This window comes from Microcebus murinus, chromosome 7 (genome assembly GCF_040939455.1).
Source record: "Microcebus murinus isolate Inina chromosome 7, M.murinus_Inina_mat1.0, whole genome shotgun sequence".
NCBI classification, from domain to species: Eukaryota; Metazoa; Chordata; class Mammalia; order Primates; family Cheirogaleidae; genus Microcebus; species Microcebus murinus.
The window spans coordinates 28,398,965-28,412,710 of NC_134110.1; the positions used below are offsets into that span (position 1 = coordinate 28,398,965).

The window sequence follows — 13,746 nt, forward strand, 5'->3', positions numbered from 1 at the left end:
TTCATTGGATAGTATTGTACCACTGGGTACCAAAGAAGCTTCCTCTACTGGCTTTGCAGCTCTACCAGAAACCTAAAATTAGGTGGCAAGTCAAAATGGCCAAATTGTAATTTATTGCAATATAATTCGCAGTAGAATCCTAATTTCAGAACTAGATATGTTAAGAGATCAATAAAGAAGTATTCCTAGAATACTATCAGGAACACTTTTATTCTTAGAGAAAATAGTCATTTCATTTCTGTGATCAGAAGGTGAACATTTCAGGCTTAATATTTTTGTTGAGCATGGAAGTGCAGACATTGGTGCATTCAGCAGTGAATTCCTGGCATCTATGCTGGACCAGGCCATGAATTGGGGATGCCTGAGGGAATGAAGCTTCTGCTGGCAGAGCTTATCTTCTGGCAGAGGCCTTGTGGACAAAAGGAAGGAACAGTGCTCTTTGCATGCACCATTAATATGTCTGTATTTAGTATTTGATGGGTGGGTTGATAAGTGATTCCTTAATAATAATATATTCTGCTATTCTTTTATTGCAAATTTTCTTTACCATTGCATTATAACCTTATCATCTGGGAAGCCGTAGGAATCCATTTTTGCTAGCAGCATCTGATAATCATTCAGTTGACTAATATGAAATTATTTTTGTAGTTCCATGTGGCTGAATAGCAGCAATTTCTGATGGTTCAACCAAATAGTACTCCTTCATTTTGAAGAAGTATCACGTTCTTGGTAATTTTCTCTTTACATGTGAATTGGTTTAAAATAGAATAGTGTGCATAGATAGATGCCTAGTTTCCTAAATCTAGGCAAACACAAAGCAGGTGTTAAAACTTGAAATGTAATATAAAACCATCTTGTTTGCTCCTGCTAGTTTAGGAAGTACATTGATTAATACCAAGATATTCTAGGAAGTTAGATTTTGTGGAATTTTTTCCTCAATAATTAGGAAAGAAATAATGCTTTGTCAGATATTCTTCTTATAAAAGCTAATTTTGGAGCTGCTTTTGGACAACAGATTTTCTAGTTCTTATCCCACATTTAACATAGGTTTGGAACTCACAGCCTTCTCTGGTGGTCACATTTAAGCACAGACCATAGGAAAGGTTGGGTACACTCAGGGCAAATCACCCCATTTTAGTTGGTGGGGAGCAAGAGAGTTGTTTCTGTGTCTGTAGAAAACTAACTCTGAGTGATATCATTTCCCCCTACTCCAGCTACTTGAGCTTACTGGTTTGTTGTTTATCATTGTGACTTCCTGGTTCTTAACTTGGTGATACATACAAGCAGGATCATCCAGGTAAAGGAGCCTGCAGAAAACTGAACACATTTCCCCCATGTTCAAGTGAATGAGACAAATACAATAAATTTAGAGCTTGTTTTCAAGCACATGTGCCCAGCACATGTGCCCAGAAATTTTCCAGCACTTTAATCAGAGTGAGCAGTTTCGTTCTTTATTATTCCATTTCTAAGAGGGTTTTGGATGCGGAAAAAAAGGGCTCACTTTATTTAGCTCAGGGCTGATAGCTACAATCCCTATTATAGGAAAACAGCACACAACTCATTTTATATTTCTCAGCCATCAGGAAACACTTGTGCAAAGAGACATTGATAAAGGCTTGAATTTAAAAGGAGACAGAGGGTAGAGATTTGTTGGGTTACATTTGAAGGACGTTAAGGATATAAGGCCTTACAGGACTTAACCTATTAATCTGAGGGAGGAGGGAGAAGAAAGTGCAGGGCCTGGTCTCACCACAGCCTCTTACACTTAGGTGGTCACTAGTGCTAGTAACCAAAGACACAGTATTGAAGCAGAATTGAGTCAGACTGACAGCAATCCATTCAGCTATGTAAATTCTGAGCTTAAGGTGCTGTGAGACTGTGGAGGTCAAGAGGAAGGGGAAGGGGAAGGAGTAGGTTCAGAGTCATAGAGTGGCAGTGTCAGGTATAAGGTCAGACAGGGTAAGTAACCAGCACAGCTGGAATATTGGTGGCATGTTAGGTTTTATATGTCTGTAGGGAATCCAAGTGGAACTGTCAGGCAGGTAGATATATATGTGTTTGAAGCTCAAGGGGGGGATTCTAGTTATTTGACTTCCATTTCTACTACTTCGATGGAGTATTTTATATTTTAGGTAACGAATGAATGTGTGTAACTTTGTAGTAGTATTGCTTGTTTGTAAACAAGCAGCTGGTTGGGAATTAGGTACAAAGCAGAGAATTAACTTAATTTCTGGACCTCTTTTATATAGTTTTTATTCTTTCCATGTCAGTACTTCTCTGAGATAAAATATTCCTTTTAGAGTCATAAATGAATATATCAACTTTTTATTAATGTTAATAAAAATAATTTGCCATTGTGTTCTAGTCTGTGTGCTTATTTGACAACCATTCTTTGCAACTGGTACCATATTCTAATTTGTTGTAGCATCACACTTCAAGAGTTTTAAGGTGTTCCAGGGCTTTTGCTCAGCCTATTTTCTACTTGCTGATGGAAGATACTTCTTACAATCAGAACATTGATTGGCATGTTGAGGCAGCATGTTCTAATGACAGAATGTTTAAGGTCTGAACTATCTTCCCTCTTACATGCTAGAAAGTGAAGTATTGTTTAATTGCAGGATAGAACCAGATTTTATTTGTTCATCTGTCTATTTGGGAGGGTGCTGGAATCCAAGTTGTTGTGGTAGAGTTATGCAGTTATTCACTTTTAAACACATAATGAGTTTCAGCTATGGGCTACACTCTTACCATTAAAGAGAGAACCCTGGCTTTCTTCTCACCCACAAGGATTTTCCATAAGTTCCATGTTTAAAAATACATTCTAGATGAGCTGAAACCCATAGAATGTGGTAGTTGTTTCTTCCTGGTGCTGCCTGAAAGAACATGTTAGAGGAGGAGGTGCTTGAAATGATCACACAGCTAGCAAAAAGAACTTAAGCAGTTCTACCTTGAGAATCCCAGCTCATCTACCCCCACATTGTTACCTAATCTTTCTGAGTCTCTGTTTGCTCACTAATATATGAAAAATAGTACCTACTTTGCAGGAGATGTTGTGAAGTTTATTTTGAGGGAAGGGTTTACAGATGTCTTTCCTAACATCATTTTTTGATGCGTGTGTTTTAATCAATGCCCAACAGCACTATGTCCACAGAATTACATTATTCTTCCTATAGCCATGAATGAAGCTCAGAAAGCTTTCTCCAGCACTCCTCTGAGTTTCTGGAGAATAAGGAAGCTGTTCTGATTCTTCAGTGTATTCCAAGTGCAAAACACAGAATAGAATTTCCTTAGTGGATTTGTTCAGAGTCCAAAGTGTAGCAGACTTACATCTTAGGAACTGGTTTACATTCAACGAACTACCGGTATGGTGTATTGTTAATTTGTGAGAAAAACATCTGTGGGCAGCTGCAGACATACTCAAATCTCCATGTCCAGTTTATACACTCCTGGTAGATAGACCTGCATAGGTGACCATAGTTAGAGAATGTGTGGAAAACCTGAAGTCAGAACAACTGTTAAATACTGTCAAGCTTAGCCCTGTGCTGAAAGTGGCCTTTTTCAGTCCCTTGGCTCGTGACCAATTCTTGCATGGCCATTCTCCAAAATATGCTTCCCACACTTTTCTTTATAGAGCATCCAAATTTGACCAACTCATTATGTGCTAACCTTGAACCCATTTTATTTCTCTTCTGTTTAGGTTCTGTGATCTAAAGCTATAATTAATCTTTTTCAAAACATCTACAGTTCTCTTTTTCCACTTTCCATCATACTTACCTGTCAAAACAGCAGCCTGGTTAAAACTGACTGTTGGCTAGCCTGCCTGGCCTTAGCCCTCTCCATTTTATTTGCAGGTGCCATCTGATTCCACATATATAAATACCTTAGCTGGTGACTATGAAATTTCTATCACCAGCCCTGCCTGCACCTGAACTCCAAACTTATATCCACATGTCTACTTGATGGTTCAAGTCAGAAGACTTCGGGATCACCAACATGTCAAGAATTAACATGACTTCATTTTCCTCACTAAGCCACCCCCTTGTGTTAGCCCATTTTTTTTCTAGTCATCTTGGATTCTTCGCTTTGCTAGTATCCCACATACAATCCTCCAGATGTTCCAAAGGTTCCTGTTGTTCTCCTTCACCACCACTTTGGGGTCCTCATCACTAGTGTTTGTTGCTGGGCCTGTTTCGGTGACCTGACTGGTCTTTTTACTTTCTCTCTTACACACTCTCCCAATCCTCTGTATGCAAGAGCAGAGTGAGCTTTGTAAAATAAAAATCACATGCCTTGGGTAATCCTGAAACGTTCTGATTTGATTTTTTGGCTTGTTGAACTCTTGTCTGCCAGGAAATCTTGTCTTCTGCCTCTGGCCTTTTACATTTCCAGTCACTGCAGCCTCTCACTGATTATGTGTATCCCACTATCCTGTCTTTCCAGCTCATTCTTTGTGGTGTCCCAGATCTAATGATACTTATACCCCACTGGACCTTCAGGATACTCTAGACAGGCTGTCACCTCCATAACCCCACCCAAAGTATGCCATGCCCTCCTGGGTCACCTTGTACCTGCCTCTGCAGCCACACGTCAGCCTGGGCCCCTGGCTGCTCTCCATCACCATATCTCCTGGTCCTTCAGTTGCCTAGCTTTGATTCCTCTGTGTGCTGAGCCAGTCAGGACCTCTCCTTGAACTCTACTGGCCCTTTACATCCAGCAGCCTGCCTGACACCTCTGCTTGGATTCTCATATTCTCCTGGTATTTCTCTGACCTTCACCCATCAACCTGTTCTTCTCACAGTTTTTGCCATTTCAGTTCAATGGTAACTCTTAGCAGTCAATCAGCATATCTTGTTGGTTCTCTTTTCAGAATAAATCTAGAATCTAACCACTTCTCACCCCCTTTCTATTTCTGTACTTGTACAAACTATTCCCTCCTGCTGGATTATTTGGGTAGCCTCCTACCTGGTCTCTCCTGCTCCTGTCATACTGCTTACAACACAGCAGCCAGAGTGTCTCTGTTAAAACCTAAGTCACTCCTCTGCTCAAAGCCATCGAAAGACTTGGTTGGTATCTCCTTTGGGTCGATGCTGAGTACTTACCATGTCTGTGTTCTCTAGCTCTTCTTCCTCAGACAGACCTCATCACATAGCCGTGAACCACTAGCTTGCTCAGGCTGCTTCACACACTGAGTACTGGGGGCTTGCTGCTTGGAAAGCCCTTCCCTCCACTGCAGATATTCATATGTATAAATAGAAAACTCAATAAGTGAAAAAGGACCAAAAGACTATCATCTCACTACACAGAAAAAAAACCACTGTTGGTTTATCTCCTTCAGGGGAGCATTGCTATGTGCTTCCCAAGGCTCACATGTGTTTTCTCTGATTTTAAAGATATCTATACTGTATAAACTGATTGTTTTGTCATCTTTTTTCATGTTAAAAATATGATATGGATTTTAGTGTCAGTAAATTAGTTCTACAAAACAATTTTTAGGGCTGCATAGAATATTGGTTAGGTAGATAGATACATCATGATTTATGTAACCAGTCCATATATTAGTACAAACAATCCAACAGTGAGTCTCCTTGTTGCTGAATCTTTGCATGTGTCTTTAATGATTTCTAAAGAAGAATGTTAGGTAATTTTCTGGACCAAGGGTTGTGTATTTTTAAGGTTTTTGATTTGTGTTGCCATTCAGAAAAGTATATCAATTTTTCCCTTTTAACAGTGGAACATGTAAGTACCTTTACACCTTAACCCTGGTTATTTCTGGTTCATGTGCATAAGTGGTGAAAATTTCTGTTTAAGAAATAAAGCTCTATATGTGTACTGTACAGTTAAAAATGGTTACAATGGTAAATTATATGTTGTGTTTTTTACCATGATTATTTTTAAAAGCTATGATAAATTTATAGTTATTTGACAAGTGTGATATTTTGCTGGTATTAAGTGGTAGGCAGGAAAGAAATCTTACTGTTATTGCTATGGTCTTTATGCGTTGCTAATTCTAAAAAAAGATTTTTTTCTAATTTTATCATGCAGGCCAAAACACTAAGAAAACTGATCCAACAAACATTTAGACAGTTTGCCAATCTTAATAGAGAAGAAAGTATTCTGAAATTCTTTGAGATCCTCTCTCCAGTGTACAGATTTGATAAAGAATGTTTCAAGTGTGCTCTTGGTGTAAGTATGGGAACATGAGAAATGCTGGACTGGTTTGATTTCTTCTGCTTTTTCTTATCCATTACTGTATATCTAAATTTCCAATAGAAAGGAAGCTAATATGTCCCATTTTATAATAACAGAATATTACTTCATCATTTTTATAGTGGGAAAAATACAAAAAAAATTTATCAATGTGAGAATAAAATCATCTTTCTTAAAATATCTTACCTATGTTTACAATTTGGTTTTCTTATTCCAGCCCTGTGATTTATTGATTAACTCTTCTCTAAAAGGGCTAGTTTACCTATTCAAATAATCATCTAAAAGAAACTATTGGCTGTAGGCATGTTGGAATAAGCACAGTGCATCTCTGTCTAGGCTGAACAGATTCTGGGTCAATGAAGTGACAGATATTAATATTTTACGATATTTGGTTAGATAGATTGATAGCAAAGCAAGCCAGCCCCTCTTTGGTCCTTTAACACTGTGGTCCACACCCCTGGGGTGCAGACCAGTACCATTCTGTGGCCTGTTAGGATCTGGGCCGCACAGCAGGAGGTGAGCTGCAGGTAAGCAAAGGAAGCTTCAGCCATTTCCCATCGCTGGCATCACCCACCACCTGAGTGCCACCTTCCTTGCCTCCCCTCTGTCCTGTGAAAAAATTGTCTTCCATTAAACTTAGGAACTGGGCTGCACAGCAGGAAACTGGTCCCTGGTGCCAAAAAGGTTGGAGACTACTGCTTTAATATATCTGTGGCTCTTTATCTAAAATATTTCTTTTTCTCCTTCTGGCATCTCCGTCCTCACCTGTTTCAACAATCTTCAAAAGTCAAGCTGGATTATTTCAGTGGAGCTGGCAATTGGCCCAGAAGAAGGAATCAGTTACTTAACAGACAAGGGCTGCAATGTAAGTCTGCTTCTGTGAAGTCTCAGGAACTTGACTTTAGACAAGAGGAATGAAATTAAGGAAATGGGATATTCTTCTGGAAAAGACATTATTCTGCAATTAAATCTTCCCATTGCATGGCATTTGTTGCTCAAGGAGGGGGCAAGTAAGAGAAAGTCTAGGCCTCTGTTGGAATTTTCAGAATTCTTTAGTTTTGGAGGGAAAGGAATCATGTAAGTCCTATGTATGTTAGTGAGACCAGGATGGGGTTGTTCCAGTTTATGTGGAGATTTTTTTTCCTTATTATGGGGGTACAAATATTGTTAGGGTTACATATATTGCCCCTGCCATTCCTTCCCCCCGCACCCCCCCCACCTTACCAAAACATCAAGTGTGTCCTACCCTCAGGTGGTGCGCATCCCACCTATTTTGTAAGTGTAAATTCTTCCCCTTCTCCCCCCTCCCATTTGCCCACCACCCGATGAAAGTTTGTTTGTTTGTTTGTTTGTTTTTCCCTTTTTTTTGACCTTTGGGTTACATCGTATATCTTAGCCTTCCCCTTGGAAGGGTTAGATGTATTCCCTCCCCCCTCCACTATGCTCACCACAACCCTAAGATGTGTATCTCCCCCTCCCCCAAACCCTAGTGGGCACTATCCCCATTTGAGCATCATAGTTTTAATCAGTCAGTACCAATTTGATGGCGAGTAGATGTGGAGCCCATTTTCTTGATCTTGTGTCACCTCACTTTGGATAACGGGTTTAAGCTTAATGCAGGATAGCATAAATGGTGCTAGCTCACTGTCATTTCTTAGAATTGAATAGTATTCCATTGTGAGCTTATACCAAATTTTAGTTATCCACTCATGAATTGACGGACACTTGGGTTGTTTCCATGATCTTGCAATAGTGAATTGTGCTGCCATAAACATTCCGGTGCAGATGTCTTTATAATAGAATGTCTTATGCTCTTTTGGGTAGATGCCCAACAATGCTATTGCTAGGTCGAATGGTATTTCTATATCTAGCTGTTTGAGGTATTTCCATATTCTTTTCCACAGAGGTTGCACTAATTTGCAGTCCCACCAGCAGTGTAGGAGTGTTCCTGTCTCTCCACATCCTCGCCAGCATTTGTTGTTTTGGGATTTCTTGATACAAGCCATTCTCACTGGTGTTAGATGTTATCTCAGTGTGGTTTTGATTTGCATTTCTCTGATGATTAGAGAAGTTGAGCATTTTTTTATATGTTTGCAGGCCATTATTCTGCCTTCTTTGGAGAAATTTCTGTTCATTTCCATTGCCCATTTCTTGATGGGATTGTTTGATTTTTTTCTTGTTTATTCTTTTAAGTTCTAGATAGATTCTTGTTATTAGGCCTTTTATCAGAAGTGTAGAGAGCAAATATTTTCTCCCACTCCGTGGGTTGTCTATTTGCTCTAATGATGGTTTCCTTAGCTATGCAGAAACTTTTTAATTTGATGAGATCTCATTTGTTTATTTTTGATGTAGCGGTGATTGCCTTGGGGCTCTTCCTCAAAAATTCTTTGCCTAGACCAATGTCTGATAGGGTTTTCCCAACGTCGTCTTCTTGGATTCTTAAGGTTTCATGCCTTAGGTTTAAGTCTGTTATCCATCTTGAGTGAATTTTTGTAAGAGGTGAGAGATATGGATCTTGTTTCAATCTTCTGCATGTAGCTAACCAGTTTTCCCAGCACCATTTATTGAAGAGAGATTCTTTTCCCCATTGTATATTTTTGTCTTCTTTGTCAAATATTAGGTTGCCGTATACTGATGGTTTCATCTCTGGTATCCCAGATCTATTCCAGATATCGATGCTTCTGTTCTTGTGCCAGTACCAGGCTGATTTAAGTATTATTGCTTTATAGTAAAGTTTGAAGTCAGGAAGACTGATGCCACTCAGTTTGTTCTTCTTAAGATTGCTTTGGCTATATGAGGTTTTTTCTGGTTCCATACAAAGTGCAGAATTATTTTTTCTAGATCTGTAAAGAATGCTGGTGATATTTTGATGGGAATTGCATTAATTCTGTTAGATAACTTTAGGTAATATTGACATTTTAACAATATTGATTCTACCAATCTATGAACAAGGTAGATTTTTCCATCTGTTCAAATCATCTGCAATTTCTTTTTTCAGTGTTTCATAGTACTCCTTGTATAAATCTTTCGTATCTTTTGTTAAGTATACTCCTAGATATTTAATTTTCTTTGGGGCTATAGTAAAGGGTATTGCATTTTTGATTTGAGTTTCTGTTTGATGGTTCTTGGCATATATGAATGCTTCTGATTTGTGTATATTGATGTTATAGCCTGAAGCTTTACCAAATTTATTTATTAAGTCTAGGAGTCTCTTGGATGACTTCTTGGGGCTTTCTAGGTATAATATCATATCATCAGCAAAGAGCGAAAGTTTGATCTCATCTTCCCCCAGGCAGACCCTGTTTCTTTACACACACACACATATACACACAGAGCATATCTGTGTCGCATACTGGTAAGTATTAAGATGAAAAGTAGAACTGCCTAAGGGAGGTTATATTGAGATGGGCACACTCCCCTTTATATGAGTGGTCAGAATGTAATCCTGAGGGACTTCTTCTCAGGCCTCTACCACCAATTGTTCTTTTCCAGTCACAGAGTTCTGTGATTTGAACTTTTTACTTAATTTATTCATACATTTTCCTATACGCATAATTTTAAATAGGGCATAAATGTGACCAAACCACATGACATCATACCTGCTTTTTTCCAAGAGCAGTCTCTGGTTTCCATTCCCATTCTGCTTGGCTCCTGCTTCCACCGGTCCTTTGTCTTCATATTTCTCTGTCCCCCCCATACTCACATGTAATTGACTCAGGAACTATTCTGCTGTTTCTCTCCGTGCTCTGTTTTGTTTTTCAGAATTGGGCACCTTGCCCTGCAACCTGGGTATTTTACTCTGAACCTGGTAGAAATTCCTTCAGTTCCACCCTGGCTCTTTCCCTTCTCTCTCTGGGGGCCAGATAGGGCCATGTAGAGGACATGTACTTTGCTTTCAGATTTCTACCCCTAGAGAGTGACATAATAAATATTGTTTTACATGTATCTATGTGCTTTTTCTACTTACAGAAGAGACTTCCAAATATCAAACTGCAGAATCCATTCACATAGTGATAATTTTAAAAGAAGGTGCCAGATTTCTTTTCAGAAAGGCTAAGAAGCTTCATATTTTATCAGCAGTGTATGAAAGTACTATTTTCCCACTCATTTGATAGCAGTAGTTTTAATAATTCTTTAATTTTTTCATTTTAATAGGTACAAAGTGATCCCCATTACTCTTTTTGTTCGATTTGATGTAAAGCAGGCATCTAGTGAATTTAAACATATTTTTACATCCTGTTTCTCTTCCCACCTGTGAATTATAATAACTGCTCATATCATATATTTTGCCTATTTAATCAGCACATCTGTCCTTATCAATTTGTAAATCTCTCTACACATCAAGGAAGTCAGTGTGTTTTCCTTAACCATTATTACAATTTTTTCCTAAATCACATGTTGGCTGTTGACTTGAGACAGACTAGTCTTACTAGTCCGGCATCCTGAGGATGGCCGATATCCTGACTTTTGTCATCATTGATTAAATTTTTAATAAATGGTGCTGGGTCAGCTGGATAGTCACAGAAGAAAACAAAATGAATTTTGAGCCTTATCACACACCATGACAAAAATCACTTCCAGGTGGAGTTATATCTACACATGAAAGGTAAAAATGATAAAAGTTCTCAAATGTAGGAGAATATTTTTATAACTTTGGAGTAGGCAGAGATTCTTTAAACAGGATGTAAAAAGTGCTAACTCTAAACGAAAATTTTGATAAATTGGACTACATTGAAATCAAAAACTTTTTTTTAAGATAATAGAAAGGGAAACCAAGTATTTGCAATAAATATTATGAAAATAGACTCTTAATGCAGAATAAAGGATAATAATAAATCATTAAGAAAAGGACAGACAACTCAATGGAGGATACCAAAATGGCCAATAAATAAATGGAAAGATGTTCAGCCTCATACTCAACAGGGGGATGCAGTGTGATACTGGTACATATACTAGAATGGCTAATAGGAAAAAGATGTGTGTAGTACCAAGCATTGGCAAGAAAGTAGAGCAGCTAGACCTTACATACTTTGATGGTGAGAGTATTGGTGCCAGCCTCTTCAAAAAACTGTGACATTATTCATCTTACCTTTTATTACTTGTGAATTTTTTAGTCCTAACCCTTAAATTATATTTGCAGTCTCATATATTTTCTTACAAGACTTTTCTTGCCTTTTACCTGTATGTCTTTAATCCATCTGGAATTTCACTTATGGCATAAGATGGAAATCTATCCACTTCTCAGGAGGGAAGAATAAAGGTGGGGTTTAGTGTGCTTAAGAGAGCAGGCTCTGGAGTACATGGCCAAGGTCACCACCATCTTGAGTCACTCACATGCTAGCTTTGTGACTTTGGGTCCATTCACAGACTATGCTTGTATTTCCATATATATATATATATATATATATATATTTTTTTTTTAATTTATAAATTTTTTCTAGAAAAATTTAGCCAGGTATGGTGGCATGTGCCCATAGTCCCAGCTACTTGGGAGGCAGAGGCAGGAGGATCGCTTAAGCCAAGGAGTTTGAGGTTGCAGTGAGCTATGATGACACCCCTGCAGTCTAGCCAGGGCAACACAGATAGACTCTTGTCTCAAAAAAATAATAATAATAATAAATAAAACTTAGATAGAATTGATCTATGTAATGACAAGGTGTCTTTTCTGTGGTAGGTGTTACTCTTGTTTTTAATGATCCTTTTAATCCCTTCAACAGTAATAGATCTATTCATATTTTGCACGCTATTTGTGGCAGTTTGGGTAATTTATATGTTGTTAGCATATTATCTGCTTCTCTACGTTTTTGTATTGCTGCAGTAAAGTTGCATCTCATAGTTCTCTTAAAATCTTTTCAGTCACTTTGTCTTTATATCCTGTCTCATTCCTGAGCTTGACTAGTTTGGTTTGGAGCCTGCTTTCAGACTTGCAAAGGGATCTATCTATTCTACTTGTCTTTTAAAAGACAAGCTTAGGGATTTATTACAGCACTTCTATTAATTTTCATTAATTTCAGTATTTTTCAGTAATTCCCTTTTTGTAGTATCTTGATTATTTTTGGCTTTGTATTATACTAGTCCTTTTAAGCATTTCTTTAAAATTTATCCTGTTTTAAATTTGGAGGCCATTTTCTTCTTGTACAGCTTATATCATATCATATCTTACCATTTACTTTTTATTGTATTTCTGTATACTTGTTTGAGATTTCATTTTTCTCTTTTTCATTATAGCATTATGTAAGAGAATGTTACTTAATTTTCAAGAGGCTCTAGGCTTTTTGTCTTTTTATTATTTTTAATAAGCATATCATAAGCCAATTTTATATTAGCTTATGAGCAGATAATATGATTTTGTAATGGTTAACTATTCAGATTTGTCAAGGTCTTCTTTGTGGCCAACTATGTGATTAATTATTATAAATGCTCCATGAAAAAAATGTTTATTTTCTACTCAAGGCTGTAAGGATCTCTGTAGATATGACATGAGTTATTAGTTGTTTAGAGTAGAAGAAAAGCAGGATAGGAACAATCAGGATAGAGTCTCCAGAAGCTCCCATACATCTGCCATGCTCTTGGGTATATTTTTATATTCCTGAATAAGACCAGCCCTCTGCTCCCATCCCATCTTACCTGCTCATGGTAATTCTTTAATTCTCTCCTGTTTTTCCTGCATCAGCAAACATTGCTAACATACTGGATCATTCCTGTCAGCATAGAAAAATGTATAACTTCTCCCATCCTAAAAATATCCTCTCTTAATCCTATATCCTCATCCTTGTTCCATCCTTGTTCCATACCTTATGTTTCCATCTTTCCTTTATTGCAGAACTTCTTGACAGATTATCTAATTGCTCTCCCTGCAATTCTTACCATTCTCCCTTCAACCTACTCCAACCAAGTGTTTCCTGTCTACCACCAGTGTACCACCACCATCCAACCAATGCCTTGCTCAGGATAACAGGAGCTGTGGTATTCTAAGAGATACTTTGTGGTATTCTAAGAGAGCATCCTTAACCTTAGCTAATTGTTTTGTTTTGGTTTTTTTTACAGAAAACAAAGGTGATTCTTTTTTTATTAGAAAACAAAGGCCATATTTCAATACATCACCACCATAAGCTAATTGTTTTGAAGAAATATGTAGCAATCATCATGTGCAAAGTGATCATGGTCATGAAATGCTAGAAGCTTAGCATTAGATGAGATGTTAGATTAGATGAGATGTGTGGTATTTTTATTTATTTTTTTTTTTTTGAGATGTGGTCTCTCTGTTTTGCCCAGGGTAGAGTACAATGGTATCATCATAGCTCACTGCAACCTCAAACTCCTGGGCTCCAGTGATCCTCCTGCCTCAGCCTCCCAGATAGCTGGGACTACAGGCACGTGCCGCAATGCCTAGCTAATTTTTCTTTTTTTTGTAGATATAAGGTCTTGCCATGTAGCTCAGGCTGGTCTTGAGCTCCTGGCCTCAAGTGATCTTTCTGCCTCGGCCTTCCAAAGTGTTGGGATTACAGGTGTGAGACACCATGCCTAGCCCAATTTTTT

General features: G+C 38.0%; 1 protein-coding gene across 22 annotated transcripts in view; it reads left to right on the top strand.

The window, feature by feature from the left end:
- PTK2 (protein tyrosine kinase 2) overlaps positions 1 to 13,746 on the top strand; it is a 271,799-nt gene that overhangs the window by 141,875 nt on the left and 116,178 nt on the right. For all 22 annotated transcript variants that reach the window (XM_076004993.1, XM_076004982.1, XM_076004986.1 and 19 more), the window contains 2 exons: positions 6,043 to 6,183; positions 6,995 to 7,072. In XM_076004993.1, the coding sequence (XP_075861108.1) occupies positions 6,043 to 6,183; positions 6,995 to 7,072 (219 nt within the window). The remainder of the gene's footprint in view (positions 1 to 6,042; positions 6,184 to 6,994; positions 7,073 to 13,746) is intronic.